General features: G+C 37.9%; 1 protein-coding gene across 1 annotated transcript in view; it reads left to right on the top strand.

Moving 5' to 3' along the window:
* LOC145687938 (uncharacterized) overlaps nucleotides 1-17,983 on the top strand; it is a 264,861-nt gene that overhangs the window by 174,010 nt on the left and 72,868 nt on the right. The window contains exon 8 of the mRNA XM_081761511.1: nucleotides 12,097-12,164. Coding sequence (XP_081617637.1) covers nucleotides 12,097-12,164 — 68 coding nt within the window. The remainder of the gene's footprint in view (nucleotides 1-12,096; nucleotides 12,165-17,983) is intronic.

Below are 17,983 nucleotides of genomic sequence, written 5' to 3'. Positions count from 1 at the left end.
TACCATCAAGATGTTAATTCCATTTATGTACATTTTCCGACAATTCTTCGAACAATTCAGTGTTTGGAAAGTCAAGCATCCGTCTTTGAGTCACTCAAACTCGTTAGAAAAACCAACTTTTTAAAATTCTGCCCCAATTGAAACTGAAAATACGGTTAAAGAAAAAATGGATAAGATGGTTATTTCAAATTCAGGATAAATTGTTTACCACAAATCAAACATCAATTCAATCAACCAGTGCATGTGTAGAATCAATAAATCTGTGGCAAATATGTGTCCGGAACTTTCTGAGTGTTGTGCAAATGGGCGGCTTGGGGAGAGACAATGGCATATCACATTTTCTAACTTTCGATTAACATTAGAAATAGGAATTAGATTTCTGTGTTTTCGGCATCTAATATCCTTGTTAGCTCATCAAGTATGATGGGTGACGTCTCACGGCAATGACACTACTCAAGTAGTTGGAAGAAAGAGAGGAATGGAGAATGAACAAAACGGTCTGGGTCTTTTATGTTAGGTACTTTCCCTGTATTTGCCTGGTGTGAATGAGGAAAACCCAGGAAAACCTCACTCAGATTGAGTGGCCTGGGAAAGTTTTTTTTTACATTTTTTGACGAATGTCCCCACTGGAATTGAACCCGGGACCGCTCGAGAGCGTTAGCCACTACGCTACATAGAACTTCTTTCTAACTTCCGAGTAAATTAAAAAAAAAAAAAACAAGTTCAACATTTCCATGCAATGCAATGTAATGACACCTACCAACCAAGCTTTCCCTGCTATCTACAGGTATATTTCCGAAACACTACCTACATACAGTTCAAATTTCCTACATATTCTTCTGAGGTCGGATCTCAACCCATTCCACCTATTAACTCAATTTTATCAGAGATAGTGGTACCGTGTTTTCCTCCAAGTCGCTCAAATGTTGCCCGATCATGTCAGTAGATGTTTAAAGGTCACTTTCGGTCTGTTAACACATTCTGACAGGCAACAAATGAAGTTTGAAAGGAGGACGCTTGGAAAAACTCTTAATTGTGAACTGTACAACCTCACTCTGCACACAGAAAACAATTGAGTCTGAAATGAATATGCTGTTTTTTAAGTGCATATAATACTATTTATAGTGTATATTTGCTTGCATGTTTTCAGGATTTTTAATGCATATCTACAGAGTGGTCCATAATTATGTATGTGATGTTTGACTGTCTGCAGTATTCGTGATTCTGGTATGGCAACACTGTGTAGTCTGAGAGTGAGGATAATGGTTACTAGCCTCAGAACTGTTAGTGTACCATACCAGCGCGAGAGTGGCCGAATGGAACATTCCCAAACTGCTAGATCGGTCAATGTAGGTCTGTGGAGTGGCCAACTCGATCTCCCAATTTGAACCTCCTGACTTTTTCTTATGGAGTGTTTTAAAGAACAAAATGTATCAACATTGCATACGCAATTTGGCCGAATTACGGGAAGCTATCACAAAAGAGTGCCACAGGATACCAGTACGGGTCTGTAAGTTGCTTGCGTCAACGTTGCTCTTCGTTTCCAGGCATGTATCGATTTGAATGGTGCATTGTTGAACCACGCTATGGAGAACAGAGATTAAAATTCGTGTAGGGGAAGGTATGGGAGTAATGTGTTTATGTTGAATTTTATGTTAAAGTTATGTTGCTAGTTTCTTTACCGCAGAGCCGCGGTGGCTCTGTGGTAAAGCGTTCACCTCTGGTGCTTGGGGTCTCGGGTTCGATCCCAGCCCCCGCCAAGTGAACTTTGTGGTGGACAAACACCGTGTGCGTGGGTTTTCTCAGGGTTCTCTCGTTTCCTCCCACTTTCTTCATTCCATTCATTACTCATCATCACCGTCTCCTTTAGCCTAACCGGCATAATTGTGGGACGTAAAACTCAAAGATTTCATTTCATTTTTTTCTTTACCGCAGTCTTTGAAACTTTATACACATAATTTGGGTCCCCTTGTATATATCCGAGCTATATACAGTAAACATGCATTATAATTAAAATATAACTGTATGTTGAGTACTTTAATCTGTCAAATTATCGATGCAACTGCCAATTTTACAACAGCCTTGCTAGTAATGGGCGGAGCACCTCACGGTTCTCTAGAAAAATCCCTTTCAAAGAAGTAAAAGAATTTTACAAAGTTTAAATTATATCGGTTGCAGTAAAGCGCAATGCATCAGCAATGCTGATGCCATAATTAGTAAGGCAATACTGAAAATATAATTATAGGGAATAACGGAACAGAATTTAACTTTGAAGTTCTAGTAGCATCTGTTTCTATATCCTCCAGGCGTTATTACATAGAATTGTGTATCCCAATCCAGAAAAGGAAAACACAGTTTTAGGTATAAATCGTCTTCAATACGTGGAATATTTTTTTGTGTGTAGAGAATTTTCGTGACTCAAATTTAAATTATTTGCGTAAAGACACAAACCTTGGAGAGGCAATTATAAAATCTAACTCAATTTTTGTAGTTGCATGTGTAATTAATAGTTTCGGGGTACGGAAGGCTTTCTTGGAAGAAGAAAATCAGCGCAAAATATCTGGTATTACGAGGTGTGATCTAAAAATACGGTGAATAATTTTATTAGAAACAAAGCAATAAGTCCATATGGAATTTGTTTTATCTCCTTCAAAGTATTGTCCTTCGCTAGAAATTCACTTATCCCAACCAAGGGCGCCGATCCTGGGGGGCTGAGGGGGCACGGGCCCCCCAAATCTCATATGGGCCCCCGCATTGTATTTATGAATACACAATATTTGGTATAATTTGAATGCAATTTGTCTTAAAATCCTCATATATATGCCTTCTCCATCTGAATAACCCCCCCCCCTCCAAATTTACAAAGAAATCGGCGCCCTTGATCACAACGTTAAATTCATGACTGGAAACACTTCTGGAAGGCTTCCTTTTGAAGGACTTTCGGCTGCTCCTCTCAATGTCAGAAATGGTGTCAAAACGTTTTTATTCCCTTTAACCCGTAAGTACTATGGACCGTCTCTCAGACCGCTGCTACTTTTCGTACCATTATATTTTCCACAGTCTCACTACTACAAGTGGATCATATCGTCTACCTTTCTGTCTAGAAAATGGTTGCGTATTGTGAAGTTCCTGTTATAATTGATCCCCTATACGCGGCGCTAGAGGGGTCGAGCGGTCTCACAGACGTACTATAGTAGTTACGTGAGTATTTTGCTGTTCAGTTGTCTTTCGTTATCTACTGATTATTAGCAGTTTTGTGTCTCACCTTGTGGCACGTATTGCACCACACATCAAATAATGACCCAGAGACTGGAAAACCTGAAATAATCATATTGTATAACGAGTAAAGGCGGAGTGGATACTCTAAACAAAAAATGTACAGATTTCACATCAAGTCGTCGAACAAGACGATAACCATTGACAATTTTCTTTATGCTGGTGGATGTTGCGTGTGGTGTCAATGCGTATGTCTTGCATCAAGTCTACGCTAAGTCCGCAGTGTTGACAAGACTTGATTTCATGAAACCGTTGGGAAAAGAAATTCTTAGGTCTCACATAGAACTTAGATTGTTCATCAGACATCTGCCACGAGAGCATAGTTTTTGAATCAAGAGCATACTACAGCTTGAAAGTAAGTTTCCCACCATCGCACACAAATGTTGAAGAGGAAAACACAGTCTTCTCTTCACGAATATCTAAGCGGAAAGCAAATATATTCGTGTCAGCGGTGTGGGGTACCGATTTCCTTGCAGTGCAGAAAAAAATATATAAGTGCCTACCTGAAGAAAGTACACGCTGTCAGAAAAGTTAGTGCGGTACTTTCTCTACCGGCAAAACGTATTTACTTTACTTTCGCCATCATATAAGAACTAAAATAAGTTTTATTCATTATCTTTTCACTACAAAAAAAAAAAATGTAACAGTGCGACTATAACAGTACCTTCTTGTAAGTTTAAAAAACCTAAAATTCTATTTTTTTCTCCGATTTTCCTATATATTTTATTCTCAGTGCATCTGCAAGAACACTGTATTTTAAATCAGTGTTATTTTGACAACATAGAAACGGAGAAAAAATTCAATATATCAACAATTACAATTTTAGAATAACAACGAAAGCATTGTTGCAAATTTTTACTATGTTCTCTTTCACATTGTTTTAAAAATACAAAGCATTTTTTACATCGTGAAATTACTATGTTTTATTTTTCTATAAGCAACTAAGATATGTAGGATAGCATTTTAAAAAATATGCAATAAAACTACTATTCAGAAAATGCGAAACAACAATGCGGTCTGACAGACCGTTCCATAGTAGTTACGTGATTATTTTCGTCCATAGTACTTAAGGGTTAAGCACGGTTTTAATTTCTGGGAAGATCCAGAAGTCGCATGGTGCTGTATCTAGAGAGCACAGCGAGTATGGACAGAAAGGAATATTTTTTTCAGCGAAAAAGTCGCGGATCAAAGCAAGGTATGGCATGGCGCGTTTTCATAGTGAAAAAGGAAGCCTTTTGTCCCTTTAATCGGCCGTTAAAATGTTTTCCATGGCCACATACGGTGTTTACTTCTTCGAAAATCTCTCGATTAGTAATACGTCTGTTTGAATAAAACATTTATGCCATTTTTTGCACGTTTTCATCTGTTTTTGACGTCAAAAAACGTCTCGATCGTTGCTCGTTTTCAACCCACTCCTTGCCGCTTTCGATTTGCTCACACCACTTGTAAACACTCTTCAATGCCATCGCTTTATCGCCATACACTGATTTTGACATTTCGTGAGCTTCCTTGGCATTTGTTTGCAGCTGGGAACAAAACTTAATGTTGGCGCGCGCCAGATACTCTTAACACGTCCTCACTCATCTTCCTCTGGAAGCCAACTAACATGTCACAACTCGTTCGAACTCGACACTGACTGTACCAAAAGTTTAGGCTACCGGGTTTACAAGTTGAAATGGCTCCAACGTCGATAGATGGCACTGAACAATTACATTATCCGTACTTTTTGATCACATCTTCTATGTTTTTGTTATGCGTTTGCTGATGTTCTATCTGTGACAACTGATAAATGAGGAAGCACATAAATGAAATGAAATTAAATTTTAGCTTAACATCCCACAAATATGCCTAAAGGATACGCATAATTAATGAAGATGAATGATTGTGAAATGATTTTTCTTGTGCTTTACCACCGGGAATCCAACCCGGAATCATGTGCACCCATGGCTCACACACTAGTCACTCAACCAGCGGGGGCGGGGGTGGAGGGGCTGAGAAGTACACAGCGGAACCGGAAACTGTAGGATATTCTATTCAAATTCAGTAAGCAAATAGCGGGAAAAATAATCAAAAGAGTATATACAGATGATCTATTGAAGTTTAAACTGAAACACATTGAGGGGCGTCCGGAATGTGACTATTTCAAATCACCAGGCAGCTCAATGGCCGTAACTCTGTAACGATGCATTTCCCGACATATGGTCATATGAACTTTTTTACTTGTCTTCCCATGAGAAATCCGTCACTGAAATTTTGCTGCACCTTTTTCTTACACCCTATATATATATATATATATATATATATATATATATATATATATATAATTCGCTGAATAAAACGGCATACCTAAGGATCAATTCTCATGCGCAGTTTTTGAGAAAATCGAGAGAAACAAAGTTTTTCGAATTTAAAACGTATGTCATTTATTGCCACTAATAATTGATAGTTTTCATTCTAACGAAAGATACTGTATATTTATTTACCTAAAGTATAGGCCTATGTAACAAAAAAGTACGGGCTACCGCAGTAATCTTTCCTCTCCAATTTCTTAAAGGAAATCACGTTATGCTGCAGTTCTAACTGAAATATTTATTAGTGAAATATGAACAAAATTATTACACATTTTCGGGAAACTTCGTCCGGAAAAAACTCACTGCGAAAAGTGAATACCCCTTGCGGATATTTTGATAAGAAATAATTTTCGCAAACATTATAGGCTATTAATGAAATATTTATTTATGAAATAGGAAGAAAATCGTCTGAGTCGTTTTTGAAAGAGCGCTCGAAAAGGAACTAGCTCCCAAGAGCTCCCAAGTACTTGTTGAATGTTTCCTGAGAAATGACTAGGAATGCGCACGAGACAAGATTTGTGGCTGTTTCGTCTCGAAAATGTGCTGTAAAAGTGATGTATCGACTCGAAAAATGTATATTTCTCCATTGGAAGAGTCGTGTCTCGACTCGAATTTTGTCAGGAAAATCCTGTCTCGACTCGTCTCGTGCGCATCCCTAGAAATGACTTCTCGTGCATTGTGAGGTTAATAATGAAACATTTAAGAAATGTGAAGAGACTTGACAGGCTTTTTGAGAAAATCCCCGGAAAAGATGCCGAGGAGTAAACTATCCCTTGTGGATTTTTTTCGTGACAAATGCGCTATGCCATATCCTGAGGTTACTAACGAAATATTAATTTATGGAACACGAACAAAATTGCTCCAGTCTTCGTCTTTGAGAAAATCGTCGAGAAGAAACTCACGCCAGGAGCAAAGTATCCCTTGTGGACTTTTTCGAATAAATTATTTATTATGTTCTTAGGTTAGTAAACGAAATATTTATTTTTAAAGTATAAGCAAAATTGCTGAAGTCGATTTTGAGAAATTCGTTAAGGAAATGAAATGAAATCTTTGAGTTTCACGTCCCACGTTTATGCCGGCTATTCTAAGGGACACGGTGATGATGAGAAATGAATATAATATGAAATGAATAAAGTGGGGGGAAACGGAAGAACCCCGAGAAAATCCATACACACGGTGTTTGTCCACCACAAAGTTTACTTGGCGCAAGCTGGGGGTCGAATCAAGAACCCCATGCATCAGAGGTTGAACGCTCTAGGTATTGAGAATAGTAGTGCTAGGCTATATTACTTGACCTGCAATATAACATATCGTGTGGAGGAGGAGGACAGCCCGAGGACGGACGAAGCCACCAGGGGATGACCGACCCCTTCCCTACTCAAGGATTGTTACTGGCTTCAACATTAATAAATTTTTACCAGCAAGAGTCCCGTGCTTGCCGAACTAATTGCAGATTTTCTAGGCTTCCTTCAAACTAGCTTTCCTTCAATGTTACCACATGAATGCTGGAATGGTGTCTATAAGTATAAACCGTAGTTGAGTTCGTGTCGAAATTACCTTCATATTTCTCATTGTTAATATTTTCAGTGGCCTTGTAGTTGTGTATCCGTAACTTCTTTTAAACAAAATTAAAGAAAATATAGACGAAAGCTAAGAATTTAAGTGTACAACATTGATTGCAAAAATGCAAAAATGCTTAAAAATTCACATTTTTGTGAAGATCGTCTTGTAATTATAGGTCTTCTTTACGGAAGAGTGGAAGCCTTTTACTTAGTTAAGCGAAGAAAATATGTCGGTTGTTGTCTTCCAAATCAATTGTTCACTTCCGCTGAGTTTCTTCTGAAAAACAACAGCTACTCCATTCGATATAATTGCTTGTCATTCGTCAAGAACATCGCGTGTTCAAACAAGCCACTAAAAATCTCAACATATAATTTTTTCATCCAAATTCCTTGCAGTTAGCTTCCGTTTGAATGAAAAAAACACATCTCAAGGGCTTGAAATCAGGTATAACACAATTCTTAATATACACACAATTAAAAGCATCTAATTGCATTGACTACGTGTGATTATTATTTTTTTGTGATTATTTATATTTACAAGTATTTACAACCGTGTTTTAAAGAGCGAAAATAGCCAAGGTTTCTGACCGCTGCAACACCAACGCCTTTGTTTGTGTGTTAATTTAGAAATACTAAACTGTGATACGATAGAGTTAATTTAAAAATTCGCGAGATTGACTATTGAAAGAGCAATTATCATCAGCGAAAATCTTACATTTAAACGTCCAGAATAGGAGTCGAACATGGTATAACGTTTTTTTCTATTTTACTCAATGCAACTAGATTCGCTTTTTAGTAGTGAGAACATATGTAAGGACTAGATAGTTAATTGAAGATGTGTGTTAATTAAAGATAAAAGTAATAGTGATATGACAGTTACAAAGATATGGATCGGTGAACCAATGAAAACGAAGGTTACACTAGAGTCTAGAAAATGACTTGTTTACTTACTGCAATACTCTAGGGCCTGGAGTGATAGATAGGCTGTTGAACACAAGAAGGATCAGTTCCTGGTTTCAATTCTGCCTATCGTTTCTCCAACTTGCGTAACGTCGCGTAGCGTAAAAGTTCAATTCCTAGTAAGGACACTCGATCGGATAGGTGAAAAAGCCTTTTGAGGTCAGCAATTCTGACTGAATTCCCCCCCACACTTTTTCTTTAGTTATACAAGGCAAATACCAGGATGGTACCTAAAATAAAGGTCCCAGGCTACTTCCTTCCCTCCCCGTTCTTTCCCCACCCCCTCGGTAGTTTGGTTGCTGAGGGACTTTATTCCTCATACGTAACGGGTTAAAATGGTCGCAGAAGCCAAAAGGCAACATATATAGTTCCTAATGAACAGGTTAAGCATGCCATATTTCCGCCAGAATTTGTTCTTCATTTGTTTTCCCTTCATTCCAATGTCATGAACTGCATATGGAACTTACAATGTTTATGTCTAGCGTTGACGTATAAATATCGTAATGAAAGAGAGAACTGCAATTTTTGTTTGTTTCTGAAAGAAAATGAAATTAAATCTTTCAGTTTTACGTCCCACGTATATGCCGGCTAGGCTAAAGGAGACAGTGATGATGATAAATGAATGTAATTGTGGGATGAATAAAATGGGAGGAAACAAGAGAACACAGAGAAAACCACACACATGGCGTTCTTCCACCACAAAGTCCACTCGGCGCGAGTTGGGATCAAACCAGGGACCCCACGCAACAGAGTATGAACGCTTTATCACTGAGCCACCACGGGAACTGAAAGAGGGGACTCTAAAGAACAAAGGGATAAGTAAATGATTAAAAAAGAGTGGAAAAGCTTTTTCAGGCCGGTCATCCTGAATGAGGTTTTCCTGGGTATTTCTCATTCCCACCAGGAAAATGCCGGAGTGGTACCTAAGTTATAGGTCCCAGGCCGCTTCCTTCCTTCCCCAATCCTTTCTTCCTTCCCTTTCCTCGGATAGTGTAATCTCCGAGGGATGTCATTCCTCATACGTAATTGCTAACATGGGCATAGACACCGAAAGTTCAGAAATCTAATTCCTAATCCTAATCCTAAATAAAGGAGGGAAATTAAAGTGAAACACGCACCGACCTGTGCTTTCTTTTCCAAGCAGACGTATTGTTTAGAACCAAAAATGTGAATTTTAGATCATTGCACTTAGATTGAAAGCAGAAGTGGCAAAGTCACTTGACTCATACATTCCTAGTTTTCAACTAGCCACACTGTTTATCAGAGTATATCTACGGCCTTTACACTCGGAGCAACGACTCAGAGAAACAGGAAGAGTGTAGGAGTGAAGAGAGGCATGAGGTGGGAGAAATGTTGCCAGTGTACGTGTAATTATAGATTTACACCTACAATCTTGTTCAGAAAATTCTGTCCGCCCATTAATAAACCTCTGTGTTCTTATCTACGGTTGGAATTAAGTCAAACAAATGTGGATTTTCTTAGTTTAATTGAGGTCTTCATTGAAATCAAAGCATTATACAGGGAGGAATTAGAAACTAAGGTTACAAGGCCAATATTTCTGTAGTTTTGTCTGTTATAGAGGAATGAGGAATGTGCGGTAATTTTACTACATGGAGCTGGCAACTGTACAGTGTTTCAGTCACCCGTCACGTACGGCGCTAGTTGTAGGTAAACACAAATGGCAACTCGTTTCGAAAACTTGTATCGCAAAGAAGTCCGCTCAGTTATTCGATTTCTGTAAGCGAAATTCACCGTTGGTGGAAGTTTACGGCTAGGACATCTCGCCGAGGGCATAATCTTCCTTCACGACTACGCGCGCCCGCATTCAACCCAGAAGACCAGCACGCTATTGAAGCAGTTTCGCTGGAACATCACCGACCATCCTTCCTACAAGTCGGACCTCGCTCCAAACGATCACCTGTTCCCGCACTAGAGGAAGCACCTAGGAGACCGTTGCTTCGCTTCATACGAGGTGAAATACTTCGTGACAACGTGACTGAACACGCAAGGACAGGATTTTTATCAGGAGGCAGTCTTCAAACTTATCCCACAATGCGACAAGTGTCTCAACCGGTATGAAGATAGTCGAAATCTAATGTATGGACTATCTGTTGGCTGTATTGGTTGTACGAAACAATATAATTTTACACGTTCCACTGCTGGCTTTGTAATTTTACTTTCTGATCACTCCTCGGAATTTGCTACGTACAGTTGCCAGAGCATGGCCTTCTCAAATAAGATGGGTGGCCAAGAATCTGTGAACAAGATCGTACCTGCAAATTTTGTTTTTGCTTGTCACCACTGCCTTTGCTAACGTTGGGTTGCGCGGTTTGCTCCTTGTATCTGTTCATCTGGTTTACCGGGAATAGAAGAAGCAAACCTTCACGCACGTCACAAAGAATCTAGTACAATATGGCTGACATCTTAAAATTCCTTATCATCACTCCAAAATGAAAATGAAAAATGAAATGAAACCTTTCAGTTTAACGTCCTACGGTTACGCCCTTTACACGAAGAGAGGCGAGGGTTAAGGCAGTGAATGTTGATGGAAAAATTGATGGAGTGAGAATGCGGAGAAACCGGGAAAACCCACAACAAACACGGTCTTGTCCACTACGAACTTACTTGGGCAGAGGTCGTCCCAGAGATACCGCGAACCAGAGGTAAGTGCTGTATGGCTGAGCCACTATAGCTCCTTCTATTACAAGAAGAAAGACAGACATAACACTTTTAAAAATTCTACAAAAAAGTATGTTTTAAAATTTATTTTAATTTTACTAAGGTGAAGATTTTAACACAGTTCCTATTGCGTAATTATAAAGCTTGGGATTTAATGTACTAAATGAAAAGTTTGATTGGATATATTTCTTTAGTACCAGTTGCACCTTAATCGGCGGCCTGGTTTCTGTATAGCATTAATTTTTCGATTTTGTAGAAAAAATTCGCATGATAATTTCCTCCCAAGCACATAATTTTGCTCAGCCGATGGGATCTTTCGATTGATATATGATTCATCTTCGGATATTTTTTAAATATATACAGGGAGAATGGTGGCTCAGTGGTAGAGCGCTTACGTGCGGTGCATGGGGTCCCTGGTTCGATCTCCCTTACCGTTTTCTCGCGGTAGCCCCCTTTCCTCCCTCATTCTCATTCCACCAAATATTCCGTTATCACTGGCCTTAATCATCCGTCTTTTTTGGCCTAAAGGGCAAAATCGTGGGACGTTAAACTGAAAGATTTCATTTCATTTTTTTCTAAATTATCTATCTATTAAAATATTAGGTTTATATGTTTGTCTCCAAAGAAAAGTTTATATGTTTGTCTCCAATCCTTTCGACAATGAGATCTCGAAAACCACAAGTGACGGTTTTCACTGGTCAATTCCAAATTTTGTGTAGATCGTCCAGTTTTAATTCAAGTTTTCAAAAACCGTGTCGTTATTCAACATTTTAGGGGTCGTTTTAAGCCCATAAGATTAACATTGTTGCAGGCCGAAACTACGGTGTTAGGCAACCAGTAGAACAGTTACGTATGGCTTGTTGACGAACATTGCAGGCGCATTGCTAAAATCTGAATGGCAAAATCTATTGCATGCTGGCAACTTCAAAGGCCTCAAGAGACGCTGTGAGGCGTACTCGGACGGATATGGATTTATTTTTTAAAAAATATTTCCACTTGATATCGTGTTACTTCTACAAATTTGCTACAAACTCACTGCAAAATCTATACATAGCATTTTACTTCCTTTTTGAGTCTCCTATTCTTTGCTTGTGTGAGTAAGGAGACATATACAGTGGGAAGGAGATTCATGGTCATAACAGAACGATGCACTGAGTAGACAGCGCAGGTTCTACTAGTAAACTAATAATATTGTAGAATTAAGAGGTTCTTATAAATTTCATTTATCAACGTTAATTATGCTTATTAACATGCATCTCTCTTTTCAGTGGAGATGAAATGTACACTTGTATCTGGATGAAGAAGCGAAGTTTAAATGTACTGGAGTTCCAAATGGGTAAGTATTAATTTGTTTGCACTTTCAATTTTTTACATTTTCTTGTTAATTTACAAGGAATCCCACAGACGAGTTTTAGGACACGAGATACATCCGTGATTTTCCTTTTGTTTACGTTTCGGGGGAGCAGGGGACATAACTTTTCATTGAATTACAGAATAGAACTTGAATAATGCCACACTGACGTTTTAAAAGAATGACAAACAATTCTGAAATCGAATAAAATTTACTCAAAATCAACTCTGGTCCTTTTTTTTTTCGGAGAATGGTAAATTTGAGGAGGTCTACCACTGAGCCACCGCGGCACCACGAGAAAGTAGATGCTTTTGTACAAAATAACTCTCCTGGTACCTTCTAACAACTGTGTTTATTACGTTCAAAAGATAAAAGAATTAGGTTTTGGAAATTTTCTTAAAGTATCATTTAACACAACTTTCGTGTTAAACTCAAGGTGATATCCTCCAACGTTTCCTTCCGTATTACCAGGCGAGGAAGCATTACTACAAAGGATTTCCCTTTATTCCTGAATCTATGGTGAAAATTGTCTTAGCTGGTCATTGTTATTTTCACAAAACATGTCTAATTTATTCAAGTAATTTTACTTTTCTTTAAGAACGTCTGTTTATCAAACTACATATTTTTTTTAAAAATTTATTTTATTTATTTACGAACAATATTCCAGATACTGTTGAACGTCAATTTACACTGGAGTATCTAACAAATCTAAGAAATGATCACATAAGATGATATTAAGTAATAATAATAATAATAATAATAATAATAATAATAATAATAATAATAATAATAATAATAATAATAATAATAATAATAATAATAATAATAATAATAATAATATAAGTAATAACAAGGAAGGTTGACAATAGCTGACTAGGACATATCCTTTATAATGACGTCGTAGTGTAGAATTGTATACAGCTTCAGAATTAAAGAAATGTTCGCGTGTATGTGACATTTCGTTGTTTGACTTAGGAGGCCTGTAGAACAGACAGCGTTAAACTATTGACAGACTAGGATGTACTATATGAAAAAGATGAGTGTTACGTGTTTGATTGAAATTTGGAAATACAATTCTGAGAGGTGTTTCGGACCTGAGTTGGCCAGATGCGAGTTTGTTACAGATATTTGAGATCGCTGATTTTATGACGAGTGTCAGGCAGTTGAATATTGTTCGGAACAATTCTGTTTTGTCATCGCACCTGTTCGAGGTGCTCCCTGTTCTGAAACGTACTATTTCCAGGAAGAATTTTAGAACTGAGATTATCCCTCATAGGTTTGTAGAGGGTGCCATTGTCCCGATAGGCCCATTTTAGGAGAAATTGTTGCCTTGTTGAATGTTGCTTAGAAAGATTGTTTCCATATTTCTATTAATCTACATTAATCCTAGAAGACGCATCGGTTGCTTAGTGACATGTATATATGTTCTGTAAAGGTTAGTTTCGTATCAAAAGTAACTCCGAGATGCTTGTGACTATTGACTCTCGTGATGGGCGAACCATTTGTGTTGTATGAGATGTGTACAATACCTATCATTGAAGTAGTTGGGAGTCTCCTGAACTGTTCACTTCCCTGAAGATTTTAGAGTCGCCTGCAAGTGTCTGTCATTCCATGTGTCTGTTCGCCCGGGAGAGAGTTTCAAGAACTATCTGATGGATCATCACGAAATTTAGTCCGGATGTAAACGGACAAAAGTTCTACTGAGAAAAATCCGTTCTCCGGACAGCGGCATATTGTACAAACATACGGAATCCTCTTGCTTACTGCAGAAATCAGTATGGAGCATACGTTGTCCGTATGCTACATAGGCACTGCCCTTAGGTATTACATCACGCCGTTGCAGGATGTCTGACATCTAACAGTTTTCCGTATATTACATGCATATACTTATGTTACATTCCGCAGCTATATGTTACATACGTCCATTTGTATGTGAGATCCTGACCGCTTATATCGGGGGTTCTCAACCTGTGGTACGCGTACCACTGGTGGTAGGCGAGCCGCTGATAGTTGTATTTACGATTTATGGTACTACTGAATAATAATATTCTTTGTTGATACGCCAGTGGAAAGATTGAGAAACCCTGGCCTATATTGTTTCATATGGTAAGCACATATAGATGGAACACTTATACGGAAATTATTATAAAACATGCGCTTTCATTTATACGTCTGCTACGTTAAGTGCAAAAACTACAGGAATTACGCATGTAACCTACCTTTTTAAGTACGCCACCTACAATTTTTTTTCTCACTGTAAGAATTTAGCTCGTTGACGGAGAAGATTCATCCACTGGAAGTGATATAAATAACCTCGAACAGGCAGTTTCTACCGCTGTTGATCACTGTAGGGCAAAAACGGTGATAGATAACGAGAAGCAACTTTCTGCAATCGATTGATCGTCCCAAGCATACATTTTATCTTCATCATTAACTTTCTACTACAACAGAAAGTAACATAAATCCACCACAACATTCGATTTTCATATTGGTCTACATAGACCAAAAACGATGATTAAGAAGGACGAATGATTAAGACAAGTGAATGATGATGGAATAATTGGTGGAATGAGTATGCGGGAGGAAACGGGAGTAACCCGAAAAGGCCCACAGACACAATGTTGCCAACAAATTCCGAGCCTCACTGGAATACTATTTCTCGTGAGATCAGCGAAATCATGAACTCATGATTTTGGTCATAAGCGAGATTGAGAAACCGTTCCTACATTGCGGCATTCATTCAGCATCGTGAGGGTAATTGGGGATCTATTTGAAAGAAAGTTGGTGAACTCTGGTTTAGAAAGTCCGCATTAACGGTGAGGGGAGCCGATAATTTGACTACACATCCCCACAAAAGCCGTCTGGTAGGCCCAGGTTCCTAAGGGATGTTATGCCAGGATTTTAGTTTTTCGGTACCTATAATTTGTCGCTCCTTCTGCGTACCTTCTTGCTTCCAAGTTCTGTAGTTCACCCAGTTTTCTTTACTCCAGTCACTTTAATTTGTCTATCTAATATTTCTTTTAAATACAATATTATTTGTAGTTATTCTCAATGTTTTTTAACTTTCTCTACAGATTACAATTGCGGGGCTATCACAGGGCAAAAAATTACCACTAAAACTTCAAGTTTAAAAATAGGTTTTCGTGTCGCATCTAGTTCTTTCTACAAACACAGTATAATCGAACACCCAGAAAACCCTCTTTTTTACATTTAAGGATTATCAGACGTTTTAATACATCAAATTATATATATATATATATATATATATATATATATATATATATATATATATATATATATATATATATATATAGATTACAGACATTGTTCACTCCTATTGTCATCACTTGGAAATAAATAAAGGAGGCAGTAGAGAGATTTCCAGAGGCCGATATGTGCCTCACCTAATGAGAATTCAATTTGCGTCTCTTCTTAATTTGAATACAACACCTTCTTCCCGACGTAGTAGCAGCAGCAATCTGAATTATGAAGTAAAAGAAACGTCCCCTTCGTGTATCTTGAAACTCACGTCCTAGTAGTAGACCCTATGTACTTGCATGCTTGTAGCTTGTATGTACTGTAGTAACAAATATGATATTCAAAGTTGTAAAAACAGTCACTAAAAGATGATATTGATATGTTGTTATGCGCCATTGTCATACTGCTGTGAACATATGAATTATTCATAACTGCGACATATGATGGTGCTTGTTTAGGAAAATCTTAAGTTGACGTCACTTAATACGAACTTTAGTTGAATTGAATTGATTTTAACGTTCCTTTCAGCAGCAAGGCTATATAAGACGTGAACCTACTGATTAACATGGAATCCAAACCACATGAGCTCCAGCCGGGAATCGAAGCCGGATCTCACACACCAAAAGCACGTACGCTAACCGCTTAACCACGAAGGAGCTTGTACAAATTTTAGTTTGTTTCTGACATCATAGAAATGTTTCTTCCGTATTACAACTAGGGATGGGCAAAACCGGTTTTTATAAAAACCGAAAACCGGTTTCTATAAAATCCGAAACCCGAAAAACCGACACTTCGACTGGTTTCGGTGAAAACTTTTCGAAAACACATAAAACTATTTCTATGGAAATGGATTCGGTTTCCGGAGAGCAACAAAACACCATTCTGGTCAGAAATAGAACAAATTTTGGAAAAAAACGGAATCGGTTTTGAAGAAAACCAAAACCGGACCAGGTAAAAAACCGAACCGGTTCCGGAGAAAACCGATAACCGGTTTCGGTGAAAAACCGAACCGGTTTTTTGAAAATTTTCAAAAACCGGTTTCGGTTTTTTAAAAACCGTATAACCGGTTTTTGTGCCCACCACTAATTACAACACGAAAATATTCATAATGTGAATAAAATGTAGAATATGAAACTGAAATAAGAGTAAAAACTGACAAGAATCGCATAACAGATTAACATCATCAAATTCTAGAAAAGGTCTATAATGAACTGCAATTTATTATGAACTGAGAACCCTGACAAATATATATAATCATCGTTATAGGTATTCTGCCATTATTGGCAGGTCACTTGCTGGAACTGAGAAGCTTCCATGCTCCACGGTCTTCCGCTAACTTCTTTCTCTTCAAGTACGATTTTTCTGTTTTGATATCGTCCATTAATTGTAGTCTCCTTCGCTCTCTCCCTCTCTTTCCTGCCACCAGACCCTCTAGAGCACGTCTCTCATGATATAGTTCCTTCTTAGTCAATGGCCCAAGGAGTTTCTCTTCCTCTATATAATAATAATAATAATAATAATAATAATAATAATAATAATAATAATAATAATAATAATAATAATAATAATAATAATAATAATAATAATAATATAGGCCGTTCCCGATCGCACTATTTCGCCTCCAAGAGAGTTGAATTACGGGAACACATCACCTATTTGTATACTAGTGTATGTATATTTTGACATACACAATATGAATATCTCATAGAGGAAGACAATCTGGCTAATTATCGACACTGGGAAAACACTTAATGTTGATTTTTGGAATATTCAGTTTGAGGGACATAAATTTTGAATAATAATTGTGAGAAAACCGGAAAATTCTTCCTATCTCAGTTGTAAGAAAGTGATTTTACAACATAACTTTGGCAAAATAGGCACTTATATATATATATATTTATATATGTACAGTGGTGGATCCAGGATATGATCCAGGGAGGGGTTAAACCATAGTTTGCCGCTTTATCCAGTGTAAAGCAGGATTGAAGCTCATTTTATCCAGTGTATACCTGAGCGTGAAGGTGGGCTATAGCCGCCCCTCGCCTGTATATATATATATATACAGGGGCGGATCCTAGACGGGGCTATAGCCTCCCTTGTTGCTCAGGTATACACTGGATAAAATGGGATTCAATTCTGTTTTACACTGGATAAAGCGGCAAACTATGGTTTAACCCCTCCCTGGATCATATCCTGGATCCGCCACTGTATATATATATATATATATATATATATATATATATATATATATATATATATATATATATATATATCGGAATAACGGAAATTACCTTTAAAAATTTACCTAACGATCTCTATGGATTTGAGATCTCTATGGATTCCGCTGTTTTCCGAATTCAAGAAAACAACTTCACTCGGTCCTAGTGTAACACCGTGCTTGTGGGTTTTCTCGGGGTTCTCCCGTTTCCTCCCACTTTCTTCATTCCACCATTTCATTCATCTCTCATCATCACCGTCTCCTTTAGCCTAACCGGCATAACCGTGGGACGTAAAACTTAAAGATTTCATTTTTTTCGGTCCTAGCG

This window comes from Thermobia domestica, chromosome 6 (assembly GCF_964235325.1).
Source record: "Thermobia domestica chromosome 6, izTheDome1.hap1.1, whole genome shotgun sequence".
NCBI lineage: Eukaryota > Metazoa > Arthropoda > Insecta > Zygentoma > Lepismatidae > Thermobia > Thermobia domestica.
The sequence above is the reverse complement of the archived record's forward strand: the minus strand, read 5'-3'. Positions and strand labels throughout refer to the sequence as shown.